The sequence below is a fragment of the Atta cephalotes genome (genome assembly GCF_000143395.1).
Source record: "Atta cephalotes unplaced genomic scaffold scaffold00008, whole genome shotgun sequence".
Lineage (NCBI taxonomy): Eukaryota > Metazoa > Arthropoda > Insecta > Hymenoptera > Formicidae > Atta > Atta cephalotes.
In genome coordinates this window covers 2664298-2686567 of record NW_012130072.1, presented here as the reverse complement: position 1 = coordinate 2686567, position 22270 = coordinate 2664298, and the positions used below count along the sequence as shown (strand labels likewise).

Sequence of the window (22270 nt, the reverse complement as noted above, 5' to 3'; positions counted from 1 at the left end):
TCCATTATTTTTCCATTCAATTTCATGCAAAAATAATGGATTTCTTTTTACTACACCTAATATATTATATAAAGAAACAAATACTAATGTCAGAAAGTACAAAATCGATAAGTCATGCGCATCAAATCATTTGTATCTTGATATTCGATTTATCGCGATGATTCTTATGATAATTATCCAATGATCATTATCCAATTAGTACAGATATGTTATCGTTATGAAATCATTATATAAATAATAAATGATCATTGGCTCGTGCCATAAAGATAAATCATCACGATAATCCTATATGATACAATCATACCAAGTTTGATGTGAATTCGGATCGATTTTCGCGGCGTCCCTCAAGGTTTTCTCAGCCAATCTCTGACTACCCAAATAGTGATAAACAAGACCCTGCAAATAGATCAGATAGAAATAGTATTAGATTTATAAGTACAGTTTATAAAATCATACAAAAAATATATATATAATGTTTTTCAGAATTAGTACATGCAATGCAACAATTATTACCAGGTGTTGTAAACTCTTTATGTGAGAAGGATTAATTGAAACAGCGTTTTGATAACATTGCTTCGCTTCCGTATACTCCAACTTGTACTCGTGCAGAAGGCCACGCTATAAAAAAAATAATTATACTTGATTATATACTGTATAACAATCACTCAATGAATCATCATTAATTTGAATCATCAAACGCAAAGATAATGATGAAGAAGAGATTCAAACTATACCGTGTACATAATGTGATGACTCAATGGGAAGATATTGGTAGCTTCTTGGAGGGATAGAACAGCGCCGTTCGGTTGGTCCAGAATAAGGAAAACCTCGGTAAGCAGGAGCCAGATCTGCAATTGTAGTAACCATGCTCTCTGCGGCCCTGGCTTCGGTGTGAACGAGCTAATTGACGAGGCAACCTCAGAAAGAGCTTGCTCGACTTTTGAAGCGGCTAATGATTGCGCATGCAGGGAACCTATCGGAAATGGTCGCCTTTTGTCAGATTAATTGATTTCAGAGATTCTTGTGTGGAGAGCCTATCATATTTTATATTAAAATTATTAATTAAATTTCTGTTTAACAAAATGTTGAGGTGTTATTGGGAAACGCGATAAATGATTTAATCCGTTTATAAAATGACACATAATCCATTTGTTATTTCTATCTAATGTTATCCAATGTTATCTACATTATGTGTACGATGTATATAACTCACTAGAATCTTTATCGGACATTTCCGACGTGTAAAGTTGAAAGACGCTTCTAGTCTCGCTGCGCTTTTCGCTCTGTTGCTCATTACAATTGACGTTCGTCTGATCCTCATAAAGACTTTTCCATAGATGTAGCATGTGGCTGATGGTGTATAATGCATCGACACCACCAATGCTTCGCAATTCAAGATGCGCTTTCACATAGAGGAAATTCAAGTTGTCCGGATATTCCTCTAGTACGCTGTTTATCACATGTAATGCCTCAGAATATTGCTTATGCGCCGACAGGAGTAATGCGAATAAATGCAATGATGGAATGTGTTCTGCTCGTAGATTCAGCGCGATTTTCACATGTACGATGGCGTCGGTTATTTGTCTGTTTATCGCATATTCATGAGCCAAGTAATACTCGGCTAGATGATCGTTGGGATCGCACTGTTGCGCCCTATTCGAGAATACATGATCTTTTATTAATTAATTAAGAAAAAAAAACGAGAATGCCGTTTCTTAATTGTTGTTGAGCTACCTACTTTTGAAAGCAGTCCATCGCGGTGTTTGTGTGACTCACTTTGTCCTGCTTCACGATTGTGTTCATAGAGAGCATGCTGTGGCCGATTCCAATGTACAAGTGGCATCTAGATTGCATCCCCTGTGGACTCGCCATCTCTCGCTGCAGAGCCTTTTGGCTCCATTCGATACCTTCATTTATCTGCTCAAAATCATCAGCGTGGAAATATGCATTTTATTTTTTAATATAGATAATATAGATAAAGATAGATGAAAAATATAGTTTACCATATTTAACTGTTCATAACATAGCCTCGCTGCCAATAGACAGGGCATTACTTTCTGAGGCGACAGCCTGGCGACTACTTTCAAAACTCTATACGCATGCATGTACCTCCCCATGCTTATTAAACATAGCGCGTACTGCGTCCATATGTGTACTTCCTCGTGAGAGAACTTCATTGCTCTTTCGAAAGACTAAAATATTAAACATCGAGTATATATGAATTTATCATTAAAACAATAGTAGACAATAAAATGGCGATAGGATTTTTCAACAAGAGAGAAAAAATTTCAACTTCATGTAAAAGTTCCACTTGACTCCATCTGACGACAACAACTGTAAGTAGATCGTAGATAGCAGTGGCATTCTCAAACGCATGTATCCTGGCTTCCTTGAATTCAGGCGATTGACTGAGAACGGCGTCTCTTACCGCCATCGCCTCGCTGATCAACAATAGCAGAATCGACTCCTCGTATTCGTTCCTGGGGACGAACATATTTGGTCCCGCATACTTCTTTGGTTTCCACGGCGAATCCGACAGATTGGCGCCTGAGTAATGATTTACCCGTCTATTACTCATGGCTGCTGCGATATTAATATGAATGAATTTTTCTTCTTCGGAATATTCCGCTATATTTATGCGGATATATATTTGTTATCATACCCATTGTGTCAGTTTGTTCGTCTGGTGGTTTGTAATCAGTACCACTTATGCCACGTAATAACACTTCTGCCAATTGTCTGGTCAGAGTTACTCGCAAACTCTGAGTAGTTGTAGATTCAACAGCAGATAAAATTTCCCTGTTATAAAATTGAAATAGATTATAAGCTATGCATGGAAAAATTATATTTGATAATAATTATATATAATAAATATTTTTCTTAAAATTAATATTATCACAACAAGTATCTATAAGTATATATTTTTGTTAATTAATAAGTCATAAGAAAGTTTCTTGTACAAGAAATGGAGTTATGTAATTAGTACATACCTATAACGATTAACAGCGGCTTGTATGTTGCCGATTTGAATATACAATATTGGCGCTCTCTGTAGCGCAGTTTCCAAAATGGGACCGATATGCTTTGTAGAAACTGGAGTTGGTGTAGAATATGTACCTATAAAAAAAAAAAAAGAAAGAAACATTAAAATGTTAAAGGCTATATTTTTTTATCTTTTAATTAAACTTTGCCAATTACCTGTATTATTCGTATTTACAGTAGAAATACCATTTTGTTGCTGCATAGCAATTTTGTCTTGCTCCTGCAGATACACCAGCGTCAAGTCGCCAGAAATCTCGTAACACTTGATTATCTGTTCTTGCCATTCTGTAATCTTGTATTTCGATTTAGAGTGTGGTGGTAGCCTTTCCAGACAAAGACCTAACATGAATAACAGTTTATAATATCGTTATCAAACAGGGAATACTAACATGTTTATGACAATGCTAAGAAAAAAAAACTAAATTTAATAAAATACAAAATAAAATTAAAATTTTCAATCTTAGTGGGCAAAAACGTGTGACAAAATACTTTACAAAACTTGTTATAACTTCATTCCTTGTGAATAATAACGATCTTCATATTGTGCTTGTCCCAAACTCATCGCAACTAAATCTAGTTGTATTCGATAGAAACAAGTACATGAAATTAAATACCAAAAGAAGCAAAAACATAGAACTTTTGTTTATCCCGCGCACGGTTAAGAAATTTTTTTAAAATTCTATATATTAAAAATTTTATATATTAAAAAATACATAAATGAGATAACATGCTGATGTATAGTCTTAAATTTATAAAAGCATTTACAAGCAAGCTTCTATATATAGATATTATTAAAGAGTACAATATACATATATTGCATAAATGTGCAATAACTAAATAAATTTCTAAATAAATACAAGCAAAACGAAGCAAACAAGCATACAAACCTTTGATCGCATACGATTCTGCTATAATGCGCAGTCTTCGGCAGGATAAATGTTTGTCAGTGTCTAAAGTAAACGATCTTTCTTTCTCTAAATCATACACAAGCCATAGTAATAAATGAATATACTGGATAATAAGAAATTTATGAATTAAATAAATGTGTCTAATCAATTTGTTACTAAAATTAGTGCATGGATACGCTAAGAACGGGAAGACAATATATATGCAGTAGAATTATCGAAGTATACAGTTTCAATTTATGCTATCTATTATGAAATGCCTATGTTCAATGCAAATCTTACACATAAAACGATATATATGTATATACATATATATATATATATATATATATATATATATATATATATAAAAATCTAATCACATAACTATCAAACAAAAAACTACTGTTAAGAAAGAAAACACAGAAAACTATAAAGCAAGCTGTACCTTTTTAAATATTGCACTAAAACGTACTACTATCGTCAGAAGAAAGAAATCATAATAGTTGTCAATTGCAAACCTTTAATTGCATATGATTCTGCTATAATACGTAAACTTCGACAAGGTAATTGCTTTTCTGTGAGTGTATCTAGTTCAGCTTGTTGATAGTGATGAATCGCATCCTCATACATTCCCATCGCATAGTGAAGTTTTCCAAGTAGCAGATGAGCATCCAGAACAACTAACGCCTGAAATGATATTATTAGAAGCAAACTAATCAGACACAATTGACTCTTATTTTCCATCAGACACACTATTCTTTCATGATATTACAGTACCTGTTTATCCTTTTCATTAGCAGCTAATAACAAGTATTTCCGTGTTTCAGTCAGTCCATTTCGTGCCTTGACAATATTAGCATCTATCGGTGGAGTTTGCTCCAAAAAACTCTCCAATCTTGCTTCTCCGCTTAAGAAATTCGCCAGACATTCTGTCAAGCAAAATCAAGTTGCTATAGAATCCTGTCTGTATTTATATACAAACTACATATGCAAATATTTAATCAAATAGGATTTATTGAATATTTAGTATCGCTTCAAAGAAATATTCAATTCAATATTTCATTAATTTTCTAACAACATGTCTAATCAATGTATTATTATATAAACATTATTTTCTCTCTGCGTGTTTGCTACGTGAAACAGTAATTATGGGATTAAAAACGGTAAATGATACTACAAAATATTGCAGGAATAAAACATCGAGAATACATATAACTCGATATATAATTAAAGAGCGTGACATTTCGTTCACGAAGACTGCAAATTATCCTTGATCTTTACGTGACGTGACATCTTTTTTCCTTCCCTCTGTCTGTCTCTCTCTTTCTCTTGTAGAAAATAGCGGGACGTTGTTACTGTAAGCAACATATGTGGGAGAGACAGCCATGATCAGACCAGATCAGACCAGATCAGACGATGGAGAAAGACAGATAGCGGCGGAGGGAGGGAGGGAAGGGAGAGGAGGGAAGAAGGAAAAACATTTACCGTTGCTAGGGTACTGCACTTTTAGATGTTCCGCAAGTTGTATAACCTTCTTCCAGTTGCCGTCCTCGCGATTCCGATCGATTTCGGACTCTATGCGGAGGGTGTGACTCTTCTTGCTCGTCATCGCGAATCACGGATCTCGAGTCCGAGTCACCTGGCGGTCCAGATCTCAATCGGTGCCGGGCAGCAGCGGCAACGTGAACACAGCGATGTATCGATCATCAGCAGCACTTCCTTGCGCGGAATCAACGCGGCCAGTCATGGCAGCTCAGCGGTGGCGAGGATCCGTCCGCTCTGAACGTAGCCGACGAACGCGCGATCGCTCGCGGACACGTGCGCGTGACAAACTGTCACAAACGTCACGAAACCCCGTTCCCCGCGGATCGATTCGGATCGGAGCGGATTTGCATGGCCGCGTGAAGTGCGACTTTGATCGACGACCAATCATGTACGTTTACGTCACGTGCGACGCATGCGTTCCTCCGTTTAGATTCATAATTAGCTGTTTTGTGGCGCTTCTTTCGAAAAACGCAAAAATAGTTCGATAAAGATTAATCCTTCTTCTATCAATTTAAAATAATTCAACAGATATATTTCATCTTTTATTTTATCATACATTTCATCTTTAACAAATATTACATCTTTTATTTTATTTAAAAATTACAAATACGTTATAAATATATAAAATATATAGGATACTTTTTAAATATAAATATAATTATTCTTGAGCTAGTATATTGAATAATTTTTTGTAACGTTCCTTCCACTTCGCTCGTATATCAGCTATGTTATGCTATATAAAAATAAAAATGTATACGTTAGTCATTTAAAAGAATGTATCTAAAGTTAAATGTATGAGAAGTATTATGAACCTGTAATATATGTACACCTCGTTGCGTGAGTACAATCAGTTCTTTTATTCCATCGTTTGTTATGTCCATGTAGCTTATAGAGTGCACAGGAGCGTCAAATAGCTTTCTGGTGCCTAATTCCCATGTGTCGCCTGTTAACGCGAAGATCAGGACTTCCTGACCGTAAGTACCAAGCAAGATCTCGTTTTGGCCATCCATATTTATGTCCGCTATGCAACAGCACAGAATACAATCCGACGATTCGCTGCCGCTTAATATTACATCTTGTTTCATTCCATATTGCAAGATATCTCTGTTGAAAGACAAACACTTGCATTTTGATCGAAAAAAAATCTATTAATTTATAAACTACTTACTTAAAGACAATAGCATTATTTGTACTTGAAATAACAATATTTAATTTTGGGACGTCATCCTTCGAGATAAATTCCTTGGCTGAAATTTTTTTATAATTTTTATTTTAAAATATGCTATATGCATAAATGATACATTTAAATATTTACAATTGATATTTGCAAAGGCCGGTTTAATAATTGTGTTGCTATGCGGGAATATTATCACACTTGGTACAGGCTTGTCATATCTTAACAACCAGCTTCGAGAAACTTGCATGTCATCCACGTTTATGATGGCAACTTTGACTAAACCGCACTCACAGCCAACGGCGGTGACTCGCCTGCATGCATAAGATTGTATATCAAATCGAGATAAAAGAATGAAATTCGAATTTTGTTTTTTAATTATACGAACCGCTTATAATTGTCATAATAATAAATATTAATCCATAGCGCGATTGCTTGGATATCATGCAGCTCCGGAAAATTTTTTTCAATAGAGGACTCGCTGTAAACGTGACTTAATTTATCTTCCCTTATCATATGAATCCTATAATCGCTCCCAGATATTAGCCAAACTACCTGCAAATTTTAAGTTATGCTATAAAGCAGAAATCATGATAATTAGGTCTGTTCTTTGTAGTTAAACTAGTGTACTCATTGTACTTAAAATGAAATATATTATAGTCAAAGTATTAACTTTAGTAAATATACTTCTAGTCAACGTATACATTTATGTACTACAACAAACTATAGTAAGTGTATACATTTACTGACTTAACACTTTGACTGTGACATAAAAACATATATAAAATAATAAATATAATAAAAATAATAAATATAATAATAAATATATATAAAATATTAATAAATATATATATAATATATTTGGCAAGAGCCAAATAGAAAGATTTCAGCTGCTGTTCTTTTAAGTTGACACAAGTGTTATTCTTTGTTATTCATTGAATGCAGAAAAGGATAAAATATCATTTGTGCCAACTGTGTCTCCTAAAAGGAAAACAATTTTAGTCCAGTGCAGAGGCAAAGAAAAGGCTTCTGGTAATGTGATTCATTGGCAGTTTAAACTTGCTAATGTACCTCTTGTACAGAATTTTGTTGTGGTAAAACGGTATGATACAAATGGTAAGGAGTATACGACAGTTCCACCATGAGACAATTCTGCGCTATGGCTTCGATCGAGCTACTTTCGTCTCCTTCGCCGTCTACTGCACCCTCTGTGTATATGTTCAAGTATCTTTCTATTGTGTCTGTACTAGTCTTCATGATTGTTATGCCTATCACAAAACTATCCCCAGTATCGGACTTGTTGTAAGCATCGATGGAAATAATCTCTGCACCACCTAAGATAAAAAAATAAATTTGTCCATACTACTGTTCATGCTACTGATTAAAGAACTTATAAAAGAAGATACAGAATGGCGTATGAAATGTTATATTTAATTATCTAATTCTATCTAATTATCTAAATCTATCAAATATTATCAAACTTTAAGTAATAAATCCTGTATTAGTTCAGTATTAATTTCATTAAAAGTAAATGTTTTATATATAAACCAAATGATATGGATACATTTCGTGCGCTATCTTGTACAATCCTTAAATAAAATAGTTTACATACTGGGAATATATGTGAACAATAATTCCTTCACCATAGGTCTCAGGAATTCAGGTGTTTGATGGTATTCGCAGGAATATATTTTTCTTTTTAAAGATGCCACTAATAATTTGTTGGAACTATTGGGCGAGCACAGTTTGGTCATGGAATAAATATTTCCCTGGGATGCTAAAGGAAACCAGTGTGCGTCTATGAGATTGCTCATCATTGTAAATCGTCAGGAAGGCTGAAACTAAAGCAAGATAAGGTGAAATAATTACAGAGGCTTTTAACACTATCTTATATCTATTTCTATTATAATGTAATTTAATCTTAATCTTGGTTCAACTAACTCATTTTTTTCTATTTCTCAGAATTAAAGTCTCAGTTATATCAACATATGATGAACATTAATTTTGATTTAACTTATCTTCAAAATTATAAAATGAGCAAGTTATTAATATATATAAATCGAGATTAAAATTAATTTTACATTAGGATCAGGTCTTAAGTACCTGATGTTTTAAAATATTAATATAATTATAATTGTGACATCTTAAGACTGTATTTAAGATGGTTTTAAATACAAGAACCGACTATAAATATCAGTTAGAGTAATTTCTCCGACGGATAAACATTCATAGAAAAAAAGAGAAAAAAATTAACAAACCTCTATCGCAAACTTATGCCAAATCGAGGTTATATTTATTACAATCGACTAACACATGTAGAGGAGTTCGCTTTCATCTCTAACGTCGGTCTAGCATCGATCCTGCATCAATCCTTTGCAGTTTCAATTTCCATCGACTGCAATCTCATCGTCGATCCGAGAAATCTTGAATACATTTGCGCGCGCGAGCGCATCGCGCGATATAGCTGAGAAAGTAAACGAGATTTAAAGAAAGAGATAAAGACAAGAGAAAAGTCATGCCTTCTTCTTATTCGGCAACGTAGAAATTGCCGCGTGCGCGGATTTTCGCAATCGCTTTCGTAATAGCCTTGAGGGAGCCGTGGACTGCCGTGAACGATGACGCGATATGTGAAAGTGGGTGTGCCCGTCGCAGCGACTCGGTGTGCTCACAGTGTGACAGTAGTGCTCAAAGTGTTCGTACAGCTCGGATTAGTATCGGTTGTGTCTGCCTCTGCGCTGCGTGTCCGAGTATTCCGAGTTTTTCCACCAACAGGAGCTAGAGACCGGTAAGGACAGCGATAGTGTTCCCCAGTTCAGTCATATAACTCGATAACGTGTCCACGTATTCTCGTATTTTCTTTTTATTCCTTATCCTTATCGGGTGTTGCTCGGAACCGACGATGCGATCAATGCGGTCGATGATGGATCGCCAATTAAGAACCCCAAAGTACTTAATCCCAAGGAAACTCCAGGGAACTTCGACTCGACTGAACTCCGATTAATTAATTTTTTATCGATTGATGTCTATTCGGTTAATGTAGATTTAATCTTGCCTTGATGAAGATAAAAATTGGAGCGAAGTCAAATGTAAGTCAAATGTAGAAAAAGCGTAAATACCTCTTTTATTTTTCGTTGTCTCAATTTTCGCTACTTGAAAACTTCATTTTATGTCATTGTTATATTCTTTACTTATTCCAATTTTTATTTTTATCAGGATGGTTGAGGAAGATAAGAAAATAAGTTAAATTGAAATTATAAAATTAATCTATATTGGCCTATTAACTGTTTTATTTGTCTTAAATAACAAGATTGACACATATTTTAACATGACATATGTAACAAGTACAGGGAATCAAACTTGGGCCCATTTCTATTAATGTATAGGCTTTAATCTCGGTTTAAATTATTCTTTTTTTTACATATCTTTTTTTATATATCTTTTTTTAATTCTTAGAAGCAGAGAAGAAGATAAAAGGCCGAATAAGTTAAACCGAAATTTAAAAAAAATAGCTAAATTGATCAAGAATTTTCAGTAAGAGACATAAATGACACAGTGTAGCACAGTGAATAATTATATCCTTATTGTTTTCTAATGTTAAATAAAGACGAAATGATCATTATATGTATTTTTCAGTTATTTATTGGTACATGTCACAAGAATCGATACAAATGCTTTCTATCTTTGTTATTCACTGAATATTAAGAAAGACAAAATAGTGTTTGTGTCGACTTATCTCACTAAAATGGAAATTCAAATACCTTGCGTCTCGTGCTGGAAAACACCACAAGTTAATTGGAGTTTGGTCGAAACATAATGACAAGTTCTCGACCGCACCGGCTTCTGATCGTTAGACGATCGTGAGTCGCAGTCACGCCGACTCACGTGAAACGTTAAAAAACGATAGCTGCCGAGTCGGTGAGTCGATGACGCATCCGTTATTTATTGCTGACATGAAATCTGTTTCGCCAGGTATAATCTAGCTACAGGTAGCCCCGCGAAATTTCCTGCTGAAAACGTCACGGGAAAAGAAGAAAACCAAGATGTCGCAACAACAATATTATCCGTTCAAGGTATATAATCCTCCGAAAAAAATGGTCAAGTGGCAAGGTCATTGGCTGCGATAATTAGTAGCATCAGTCTATATATCCGAAACACCGATCCACTGGCGTCGATCATCCGTATTTTTAACATCAGCCTAGTTTTTAAAGCGATTCACGTTCCACTAAAGTATGACTAATCACGCGCAAAAGTCAAGTAGAATCTTCCTTATTATTAAATTGATTATTATAAGAATCTTGCATAAGAAAGAAAACTATAAATCTTCTTTCGAAAAAATATAAATGCTTATCAATCACTGGTAGTTGTTAATTCATAACTTTTTTTGAAAATTTATATTGATTCTTTGAATATATAATATCTGAATTATAATCATGGTTTTATAGAGCGCGATATTTCATTTTTTAAATATGATTCTTTTTGTAAATAACATATTTTTATAAATTATTTATATAATTATAATAATATAAGCTTGTGAAAGGATTACTTTGATCAAATTTCGATTAACTTAATTCAATCAAAACTTTGATTAAAGTTGCTCTAAACAGATTCCTTCAATTCTGTCGGAGATTCTGCAAAATTTGATTATTAATTTAATTTATTATGTTTTAGTGCACTCCAACTGTGTATCCCGCTGAACCGTTCGATCCAAATGCGGACGCTACTATCTTGCGTAAAGCGATGAAGGGATTCGGCACTGATGAAAAGGCGATTATCGACGTACTTACAAAAAGAGGCATTGTACAGAGACTGGAGATCGCGGAGACTTTCAAGACTATGTATGGAAAGGATTTGATCAGCGATTTAAAAAGCGAGCTAACTGGGAAACTGGAGGATGTTATTGTTGCCCTTATGACCCCACTGCCACATTATTATGCTAAGGAACTACACGATGCGATCAGCGGTATGGGTACCGATGAGGAGGCGATTGTCGAGATTCTGTGTACTCTCAGCAATTATGGCGTCCGTACGATCGCTACATTTTATGAAAATTGTAAGATTTTTATTAGTTCAATTTATTATGTATTTTAAATAATTTTAAAAATTTTAATTAAATAATTAGATTTTCTTAATTAATTAAAAAAATATTTCTTAATTAATCAAAAAATGATTCTCTGAATAGTATATGGCAAAGCGCTTGAGCACGATCTGAAGGACGATACATCGGGCCATTTCAAGAGATTGCTAGTATCCCTTGTGCAGGGAAACAGAGACGAAAATCAGGGAATTGATCATGCCCAAGCAATTGCCGATGCCCAAGCATTGTACGAAGCTGGTATGTTACGAAATTTTTTAAGTTTTTAATTTATTTTTTTATTTATTTTGATTCTACTAATTAAAAAAAATCAAAATGTTTGTCACTTTATATTTCATGTTATATTTTATATTAAATATTTTATTTTTAATCTTGATACAGGTGAAAAACAGTGGGGAACAGACGAATCTCAATTCAACGCGATCTTGGTATCTCGCAGCTATCAGCAGCTGCGACAAACATTTATCGAGTATGAGAAAATATCTGGGCATGACATAGAGGCTGCCATAAAGAAAGAATTTTCTGGCAGCATCGAGAAAGGCTTGCTTGGAATAGGTAAAGTTTCCAAATAAGATATAAACGCACTAATTACATATCTATTCCGACTGTCATGAGTATGCCAATTAACATTCTTATTTATGAGTCATTACAGCTACTAATTTCATAATGTAACTAGCCTTTATGTTTCATATTACTTTATAAACACGCGTATTTCAGAATTAATTGATATGATTATATGAATCAAGATAAACTTGCTCGATTATATTTCCCTTTTCATTATACTTAGACGAAACTAATTGTGTCTTTCAGTGTGAAATATGAGCAAGTGGTTGACATAGCAGTTCGATACAAGGAAATTATATGTCCCTTGAATGCAACGAAGTATCAATAATCTCCATAGCATAATATGATATCACGAATCGAAATTTTCATGAATACTTGACAAATTTACGTTCGCTTTCTGCGAACTTTCATTAAACGATCGAAAAATTTTCACAGGGTCGAGGCAAGTTACCGCAGATTTTACATGGCTTTTGTTTACCTATAATAAATATTCATACAATTGCTATGATAATTCTTAGAATTGGACACATTTTTGGATACGAATACATATAGATCCCTGACAACTTTTAGCGTAAAATGTGTAGGCATACCTCCTAATTTTTTAGTCTGTTCTCCTTCATTTGTATATAATAATCCAATTATTAGATTCTTTTTAATTCAGATTAATAATAATATTTGCGATTTTAATATGAAAGGAAAAGATATCTCCATTATTGTGTAATAATTATTAAAGAAAAACATAATTTGAGTTGGTTCATAAAATGCATGTGAAAATGGTATGAATACCTATATGGTATTGAATTCTGTACATGTTATATATTCTCTAACAATGTTGCATGACAACTATACATGCATATGTAATACATATAACATATAAAAATATTTGTTACTATATAGATTTTCTGCAAAAATGTAGTATAATCTGTATAAGATCCTGATTGAATATAAACATAGTATAACTTTACAGCATGAAAAGAGAATGCTTCCAGTTAGTACTCGTATTTATCCATATATTTTTCATTAATATATAATTAATGTACATATTCATCTATACATTACGAATTATTTTAATTTTTGATTGACAGTCAAATGCGTGAAGTCAAAAGTTGGATTTTTCGCTGAACGTCTATACGCCAGTATGCACGGCATAGGTACAAAGGATCGAACACTAATTCGTATCATTGTGTCTCGAAGTGAAATCGATTTGGGAGATATTAAAAAGGCATTCGAGGAACGCTACGGAAAGTCACTGGAAAGCTGGATAGCTGTATGTACTCCAAATTACATACTTCCAAAGAATTCATTCTATTATTTAAATTATATTTTGCAATAAATTACTAATGAGTATAAATATATATATTAGTATAAATATATATATATATATATTACAGGGGGACACATCGGGAGATTACAAGAAGGCTCTTCTCTCCCTGGTTTCCACATAATTTTGAAAAAGTTATTAAAGGTTCAAGGTATACACTTGCCTATTGATGCATAATCTATAAAAAAAAACAACTTTATATATACTTGCACTGGATTCCAGTTTAATATTTGTTTATTATACTAATGAATAATTTTTAAAAGTACTTTGCTGCATTTTTAAATATTATTTTTATAATACTTTTTTAAAATCTTTACTGTATTACTTGTTATTAGTAGGCCAGTAAAATTTCTCGACGCTCTACGTTTCAATCTCGTTTATATATACATATACAAATTATATTTAATTAAATTATATTTTATATATTATTTTTATCAAAGGATTTACATAAAGAATCTCATCGTAAGAATGAGAAATGATTGAGAAATCAATAAAAATAAAATCAAGAACATTCTATATTGTTTATTTATTTCCCTGCTTTTTTCATATAAACAGAAAACAAAATACATACCAGGTGTATAAGCTTAAATCCGCTGTTTGCTCATAGGTGACATTAGTGAGCGTACAAAGCTACCCTGGGCACACAACACACTTTTTTTTATGTGTTTGACATCTGTCAACATTAACCAATGCACATCATCAGCAATTTCATACAGCAACATGCATTTTTTCTTTCGTAATCATGTTTAGTTTTTTGCTAAATATGCGGGAAGCTTTGCTTTTCTGTTTCAATTTGAAGAAATCGGCTGCCGAATCGCATCGAATGCTTGTGGAGGCCTATGGCGACAATGCTTTATCGGAAACAACGTGCAGAGATTGGTTTCGCCGGTTCAATGATGACTTTTGACCTGAGTAACAAGAAGCGTGAAATCGGCCCAGAAAGGTTGAGGACTGTCAATTGCAGGCTCTTTTAGACGAGGACGATACCCAATCGCAAAAAATGCTTGCCGAGCAATTGGGTGTTTCTCAAGCAGCCATTTCCATGCAGCTACATGCCATGGGAAAGATTCAAAAGAAGAAGGAAAATGGGTGCCGCATGAACTGAACGATAGGCAGATGGAGCGACGACAAAACACATGCCAAATTCTGCTTGCCAGACAAAAAAGAAAATCGTTCCTGCATCGAATTGTGACAGGCGATGAAAAATGGATCTATTTTCAGAATCCTAAACGCAAGAAATCTTGGATTGATCCCGCCCAACCATCAACTTTTTCCTCAAGACCAAATCGCTTCAGACAGAAGACGATGCTGTGCATTTGGTGGGATCAGGAGGGTGTCATCTACTATGAGCTGTTAAAACCTAATGAAACTGTTAATGCTCACCGCTACCACCAACAACTGATCAAATTGCACCGTGCTCTGCGTGAAAAAAGACCGCATTATCGGAAAAGATATGACAAGCTGATTTTCCTCCACGACAACGTACCATCGCACACGTCAACAATGGTCCAAAACTACTTGGAGACACTCAACTGGGAAGTGACCCCATCCCGCTTACTCACCAGACCTGGCTATCACCTATCTGACTATCACCTGTTTTCATCGATGGGCCACGCTGAGCGGCACTTCGATTCTTACGAAGACGTCCGAAAATGGCTTGATGAATGGTTTGCCTCGAAAGATGAGGAATTTTTTTAGCGTGATATACACAAATTGCTCGAAAGATGGGAAAAATGTATAGTTAGCGAAGGCAAGTACTTTGAATAAATTTGTTTTTGCTTTTTAGAAAAAAAAATGTGTTTTTCTGTCGAAAAAACAGCGGATAAGCTTATACACTTATGCTTATACATCTGTATGTGTAAATCTAAATATACTTATAGATCAGTTTGTAAACTAAAATATTCCAACGTAAAACATTTTTACAAAACGCATTTGTATTCTTGTAAAATTAGAAGAAAAAATTCAGCTTTTATTAATTATTCTGTACACAATAAATTATAAATACATGTCAAATATCTATATATAAACAGATATATCTATCTATAAACAGATTAATATCAAGAAAACTTTCCCTGTATTTCTCTTTCGCATTTGCCATATAACCGCATAGGTAAAAAGACAAATGAAAAATAGATGTGATTATTCTGCTTATGCAGTTAAAACGAGTTAAAAAGAGAAGAATGTAACCACAGAGGAAAATTCGCGAATATGAAGATTTAGATTTAACATGTCCATAACATGAGTATTCAACAGTATTTCATATATACGTATATCAAATTAAAGCTATGCTTTGTATGTATATCAATTGCACACAATTAAATATATTTTTTTGCTTTACTTTTATGATTTTCCTTCTACATTGTTTTCTCATTATTTTACACTTAATCACATATAGAAAGAAAATGTCATTACTTTAAATTAATTATGTATATATTTTCAATTTAGACATGTTTAAATATAAATGTAATAAAATGGGAGAGAGTATAAAAGGAGAAATAGTTAGTGATAGAATAAAAAATATAGGGATTCTATTGTAAAATAAACAGCCATTTTAAAAACAATTCTCTTCAAAATAGAAAACAAATTCTCTTCAAAATAGAAATCTTTAGAAAATTATGCTGCATTTTGTCCTTTACGTTGTATTCGTTTTTCTTAGCCGATCACTTCTCCGGGGAGATACAGGAACTAAAAATGAGAAGTTTGATTCAGTATTTTAAATATATTGCATATTTTAAATATTTACAAAATTAGTACCAGAAATAAAGTAGTACTTTTATTATCCGAAAAACAGAATAGAAATTATCCACGCTCGGATAATCAAATGGCAAATAAAAAAAAATAATAAGAATCATAGTTGGAAAAAAAAATCTTTTCACATATTTGGAACTTCATAAGTACATTTATTTTAAAAAATTATACAAAAATATGGACAAAATATAATCTGTACAATTATAATATACAATTGAGAAGAATCTTAGTAAGTAACAATTGATAATTAATCTGTAAATTAATAACAAATTCCAACAGAAATTGCAGCAGATTAATATTTGAATCCAGGTTTTTTTATTTCATTTTTGCTGCCAAAACTGATGTACTTGCTATAGACTTGCAGTTGTTTCATTATGGCTGTTATTTTTCTTTGAATAATAATAAATAAATTTTGTAATATTTTTGTCATCATTCTACTGATTCTATGACATATTCTATATGGCAAATTCTTGATTAAATTTGTAATTTTTTTTTATATAAAATTTGTTAAATACTTTACAAAATTTTTTTTCAATAAATTTATCTATTAGGAATAATATATAATAATTAATATAAATAATAGTTCGTTTTTCAAACTTTCTGTTTGTTTTCTTTTAAGCTGTTGCCATATTTAAATTTGATTTCGATTTTGATTAATTTTATTTTTTTTCATATCTCACTCCAATTATTTTGAGTATATTCCTTCTAATGCTATAAATATACAATTTTGACATACAATGATATATTTTCATAAAGGAAAAATATTGTTAAAATATTGCTAAAATTCTTTTAAAGATTCTGACATAATTAAATTTTTTCCAGAATTCTTTATGTATATGTAAATTCTCTAAGATTATAAATATTCTAAGATTTCTTTATAAGATCTCTAAAACTTCTAAAATTTAAAGAAGTTGAAAATCTTTTTTTTTAGAAATCTTCATAAAGATAATAAGTAAAATTAACTGAGTTTGATTTGAAAAGTAAATTACATGTAATCTTATAGTTTTTGAATTAAATACAATAGTATCAATTTTATAACTATAAGAGTATGTGAGTAATTTATGTTACACTTTGTCGAAATCGGTTTATTTTATTCATCGTCCTCTAGCATAAAAATTCTTATGAATTTGTGTTTTTATAATTCTAAAAATATTATAAGATGCTATGAGAGTATTTTTCATTGGAATGAAAAATAATATATAAAAAATGGTGAATAATAAAAAAAAAATATATATACTGTTAACTAACAATTCAATATAGTTAAAATAGGATAAATATTGACAACAACTCCGATTTTGATTTTGATATTTATATTGTTAAGAGTACTCTTCTAAATAATCTTCAGAAGTGAGGTTTTGATCGTCATTCGTTAAAAAAATTATTCATAATTAAAGGTGGAAAATTAGTAAGAAGGAAAAGGCAAATTTATAATAAACTCACGTTAACTACGCAGAATAAATAAATCATATTGAAAAGATATTTATTTAATGTTTATATAATAATATAACAAATTATAAACTTCATTTCGCATTGTAAGTAGGGAACGGTGTTTTACAGGTATTTACTTTACATAGAAAGCCATTATATATTTCAGTATATAGGATATTAAAAAAAATCATGTAGTTTATAATTTTGCAAAGTGCATGCTTGGAAGGACAAAAGAAGTCTACGTATTCAAAATTAAATATACAAAAATGCAAATAATATAATATTTATATTAGGTAAAATTCAAATTAGAATTAAACACACCTTTATATCATCAATTTTATTTATTAATAATATCTTAATATATAAATAATGAGCGACTTCTAAAATCTTTCGATTGCTATTCAGGACAGTGCCCTAGGACAACATACAATATGATCTGTCAAGAACAAAATTATCGGAGCCATTTTGTCAATATTTACCGTTTCTCTTTCAATTGATATATTTCAGTTTAAAATATTAAAAGAATCATTAACCTTGATTGTTAATGCCACTAGCGTTTTTTCTTGGACGTCCTCTAGGCCGGCTTGAGCCGGCCTTAAGTTTGAATTGTTTTTGATACAAAATTGGAAAAAACATCGCAGGCATTCTTTGGAAACATCTAAGTGATGGTGTTGACATCATATTGTCTATAGGTGGCCATGGTGTTTTAGGTATTGTTTGAAACTCGGTCTGGCAAGCCCAATGTAAATCGAAAACATTTTTCCTGAAAAGTATTTCCGAACATATATTTCTTTGTTAGATAAAATTTATATGTTCTGATATCTAAGCAGATACATCTTAGAATGACAAATATTTTATATATACTTTATGTATACTCTGATTTTAAAAGCTAAATGTCTCATATTATTAATATATATAATATTTTATTTGAATAATTGACGTTGTTTTTTTTGTACATTGATTGTAATTGTATTTATTTTAAATTTAAATTACTGAGACAACGTTCATTGCGAATTATTTCTAATTACAATAGGTTGTAGTAGATAAACGAAATCATATTCAATACATCTATTCAAGAATAATTTTTTTATAATTCGATAAATGTTACCTTAATAATTTAAATTTAAATAATTTATTTAAATAATTTAAATTTAGAATACTTACAATTACAATATATAACAAGAATAGCATCAATTATACTAAAACAACATCAATTATAATAAAGTATTGTTTGTGTTAGCAATATAGAATGCTTACGTAGCTTTTAAAATTGGGGTATAGTATAAAATATCTGTCATTCGAATGATTATGACTGATTGTATACATATTCTTTTAACAGTTTAGAGTTACGTTCATTTCAGTTACCTATGTTCGATTGTATTTTCATAAATATAAGCAAACGGTCCATTTTGTGGGACATGCCTCATAATATATCGGCCAGGAGTTAAGGATGATAATCCTTCGATTATATTATACAAAATATGTAGAGAATCTTCTACTTTAATATTATAAAGTCGTTTTATCTCATTGCTCAATGATATTGTTGTATGTCTTTCTATTTGTATTATTTCTGAAGTACTAGTTTCTATCCTGACTGTAGATACAAAAAATATATATAGTCATGCGAGTAATTCCATATAAAAACAAAAATGGTAGATTAGTCGACAAATCTCAGAAATGATCCCAATTCTCATCTCTTATATACTTTATATACTTTATATTTATGATTTATAAGAAGCTAATTAAAGAATTAAGTGTAAGTATTATGTGGTATAAGGGTAGCATAAGATTGTAATCCATTTTGAGAATAATGAATCAATACATATAGACATAATATAATTACAATCATAAAATAATACCTCTAGCTAATAATGTGTTTGGTCTAAATTTTAATGATGCCCACTGATGCAAGCCTTCCTCTAATGTTACAGCTTCAGCTCCTAATTCTAGCTGATGCTCCATCTTTGGTGATAATATTAAAGGCTGACATTTATTGTTTGATAACATCTAGCAAAGACAGATTTCATATTACATAATTCATTATTATACTTATTATTAATATAAATACGAGAAATATTCTTACTTCAACGCCATCCGTTTTTGTACGAACCAACATTTGATAGACCTTTACTCCATGTTTTATTCGTTCATGTTCTGGAAGATCAGTTTGTCCTATTTCGAAAAGATTATATGAAACATTTTTTTATTTATTTTGGAATCAATTTTGTCACTTGTTAGATCATCTGTATCTGATAAACACAAATCTTCATCAAAGATTTTAAGATAATAATTAGATAAATTATTATCGTTATTATCCGAGTCTGAATGATTTGCAGCCTTCTCAAGTTTGTCTTCTATAGTATGTTTTGTTCTAAAATATTTGTCGTAATATATACATAACAAATTCAATTTCTATATAATATTATGGTTTCTAATTTATGCTTTATACTCACTTTTTTGATGATTTACTTTTAACAAAATAGTATCTAAGGATATATTTATATATCCAAGAATTTTTTTGTGGTATAGTGGCAATGGTAGGTGGTAATCTTTTATCAATATAAACAATATTCTTTCCACAATGCGATTTCACAACCACCGGTACAAGCCATGAGTCAGAATGATCCGAATTTATGTTGCTCAGTAGACACTTGAGGCCACTAGATGAAATAACAATATCTGCTCCAGTTTCCATTGCAAGATTCTCGCAATATGTATCCTCGCTCACGGGTAATCTAAAATGTTGCATCACTTTGTCAGGTTCGATACACGGAGGATATTTTGCTAGCAATGATGCACTTTTCATGAACAATATATGTTGCTGATCGAGTTTCGGTAATACCACCTTTGAAAAGGATTCCTGAAAACATTAAAATAATATACATATCCAAATTGAATACATCAGATAAATATCAATTGTGATAACTTACCTGTTGCAAACAAGATGAGATCTTTACTTTAATATCTTGATTTTTTAAATGAGTCCTTTGTACAGAAAGTGGTACGCTTATAGATTCAACATAATATCTCGGTAACTTTTTAAATCTTTGCATTTTTGTGTTCCATTTTGTTATCACAAATTTATTACATTTGATTTTCCAATTGAAAGCATCATTCCACTGACTCTTTGCAAAATCTAGAAAGTCCTTCTGTTCTTCAGATATTATTTTTTGCAATGCCTGGAAGAAGTTAATTTTAATTTCAATAATAAATCAGAAGTTTATTAAATTGTTCATAAATAAAAGTAAATTTAAATTATTTTTCTTTTTTATCTTGCTTAGTCTTATAAAAAAGAGAATATTGAACTGGATATTAAAAAATATAGAAATTTAAACTCAATAATGTCTATTCACCATGTATTGCTCGAACTCTTTTCTCTCTTCATCGGACATGCTCTTTTTTTCATTGTCAGATAATCTTAATAAAATACGAAGGCACATAGCTTGCTGAGCTTTGTCTAAAGAAGACTTTCTAGGAAAGCCAAACGATAATTTTCTTATGCCAGGTACATAAGATCTCTCTTGTTCTTGCATACGAAAGTTACCCTCATTCTTGGTTTCTTGCTGGTTGACTTCTAACTGATTATCATCTTCTGAATCGGTTAAAACCTCCCCATCCTCACGGAGATATTTTTTAACCAATTCTAAATCAACATTAGCATACTCGTTGTCGATATCTTCAAGTGGATCCGTAAAGTTACCAGTCAAAATTTTGTACATTGCGCTCTCGCGCTCCATTCTCTCATCCCTGATGAATACATTGTCTATCAAATCTTCCAATGGAGGATGCCTATAATAAAGTAACTATATCATAATCAAGTATAACATATAATAATATACAGAAAGATTTACATTATAACAAATAAATATTAACCCTTAATACACATAATGAATCAGTTAATTTTACAAGTGATTCTTACATCATTTTAACATTTTAAGAAAATATTTATAAAATTACGTATTTAAAAAAAAGGAAACATTAGAGACTATTATTTACCAAAGTTCTCCTATTTCAAAGAAAAGAAATGCGCAAGTTACAAATGACCAATACCAATTGTATGTACTAATTAAGAATTAATTGTAAAGAATTAAGTGTAAATGAAAGACTTGCTGCTAGATTAATTAACATATTTTATGAAACGGAGCTTTTAAAATAAACTTTTTCAAATGAAAATTAGAGAAGTGGAAAAAATATCAATATTACATCGCTTTAAGTCCATTTACAAAATATGAGTTAACCCACTGTTACAATAAATCCTTCAAATATAAACCAAGAATTTAATATAAATTTTTCTATAAATTATAAAATACAGAATCTCGCGTCAAACAGTCCAAGTGTATTATATATCACGGATCATTCAATAATCATGAAAAAAAATTATACTCAAATCATACAATATTAGGTGTAGTCATATTAGGTGTAATAAAAAGAAATCCATTATTTTTGCATGAAATTGAATAGAAAAATAA

At 31.5% G+C, this 22270-nt stretch overlaps 4 protein-coding genes across 4 annotated transcripts; 1 reads left to right on the top strand and 3 right to left on the bottom strand.

The window, feature by feature from the left end:
• Window positions 1-285: 285 nt before the first annotated feature.
• Window positions 286-5538, bottom strand: LOC105627345 (tetratricopeptide repeat protein 7B). Its single transcript, XM_012208630.1, has 14 exons — window positions 5415-5538; window positions 4707-4858; window positions 4448-4616; window positions 3930-4016; window positions 3199-3381; window positions 2991-3117; window positions 2663-2799; window positions 2294-2583; window positions 2004-2192; window positions 1739-1917; window positions 1214-1653; window positions 735-973; window positions 514-618; window positions 286-396 (listed from the first exon to the last, which is right to left on the bottom strand). The coding sequence occupies exons 1-14, from the start codon at window positions 5536-5538 to the stop codon at window positions 286-288; spliced, it is 2532 nt and encodes an 843-aa protein (XP_012064020.1).
• Window positions 5539-6132: 594 nt separating this feature from the next.
• On the bottom strand, window positions 6133-8465 carry LOC105627150 (kaptin-like). Its single transcript, XM_012208436.1, has 7 exons — window positions 8261-8465; window positions 7720-7982; window positions 7037-7203; window positions 6790-6962; window positions 6643-6721; window positions 6287-6578; window positions 6133-6207 (listed from the first exon to the last, which is right to left on the bottom strand). The coding sequence occupies exons 1-7, from the start codon at window positions 8463-8465 to the stop codon at window positions 6133-6135; spliced, it is 1254 nt and encodes a 417-aa protein (XP_012063826.1).
• A 2214-nt stretch (window positions 8466-10679) lies between these two features.
• LOC105627149 (annexin B9) lies at window positions 10680-14131 on the top strand. The gene is made up of 6 exons (XM_012208435.1): window positions 10680-10718; window positions 11317-11698; window positions 11828-11980; window positions 12122-12295; window positions 13390-13571; window positions 13696-14131. Exons 1-6 carry the CDS (start codon window positions 10689-10691, stop codon window positions 13747-13749), a joined length of 975 nt encoding a protein of 324 aa, XP_012063825.1. The 5' UTR covers window positions 10680-10688; the 3' UTR covers window positions 13750-14131.
• Window positions 14132-16257: 2126 nt separating this feature from the next.
• Window positions 16258-21725, bottom strand: LOC105627344. Its single transcript, XM_012208629.1, is given in 10 exon segments — window positions 16258-16310; window positions 18335-18564; window positions 19167-19395; window positions 19661-19808; window positions 19885-20006; window positions 20009-20172; window positions 20255-20661; window positions 20732-20980; window positions 21155-21590; window positions 21721-21725. Coding segments are annotated over 10 exon segments (2043 nt in total).
• Window positions 21726-22270: the final 545 nt, after the last annotated feature.

What these genes read in the sequence shown, in the direction of transcription:
- LOC105627345 (XM_012208630.1), bottom strand. Translation starts at nt 5,538, where the DNA reads ATGACGAGCAAGAAGAGTCACACCCTCCGCATAGAGTCCGAAATCGAT. An exon ending in AGTGCAGTACCCTAGCAACG is followed by an intron (nt 4,859 to 5,414) that starts GTAAATGTTTTT and finishes TTTGCTTGACAG; the next exon opens with AATGTCTGGCGAATTTCTTA. An exon ending in AAGTGGAACTTTTACATGAA is followed by an intron (nt 2,193 to 2,293) that starts GTTGAAATTTTT and finishes TTAATATTTTAG; the next exon opens with TCTTTCGAAAGAGCAATGAA.
- LOC105627150 (XM_012208436.1), bottom strand. Translation starts at nt 8,465, where the DNA reads ATGATGAGCAATCTCATAGACGCACACTGGTTTCCTTTAGCATCCCAG. An exon ending in AATAATGCTATTGTCTTTAA is followed by an intron (nt 6,579 to 6,642) that starts GTAAGTAGTTTA and finishes GTCTTTCAACAG; the next exon opens with AGATATCTTGCAATATGGAA. An exon ending in GAGGTGTACATATATTACAG is followed by an intron (nt 6,208 to 6,286) that starts GTTCATAATACT and finishes ATTTTTATATAG; the next exon opens with CATAACATAGCTGATATACG.
- LOC105627149 (XM_012208435.1), top strand. Translation starts at nt 10,689, where the DNA reads ATGTCGCAACAACAATATTATCCGTTCAAG. An exon ending in CGCTACATTTTATGAAAATT is followed by an intron (nt 11,699 to 11,827) that starts GTAAGATTTTTA and finishes TTCTCTGAATAG; the next exon opens with TATATGGCAAAGCGCTTGAG. An exon ending in CACTGGAAAGCTGGATAGCT is followed by an intron (nt 13,572 to 13,695) that starts GTATGTACTCCA and finishes TATATATTACAG; the next exon opens with GGGGACACATCGGGAGATTA.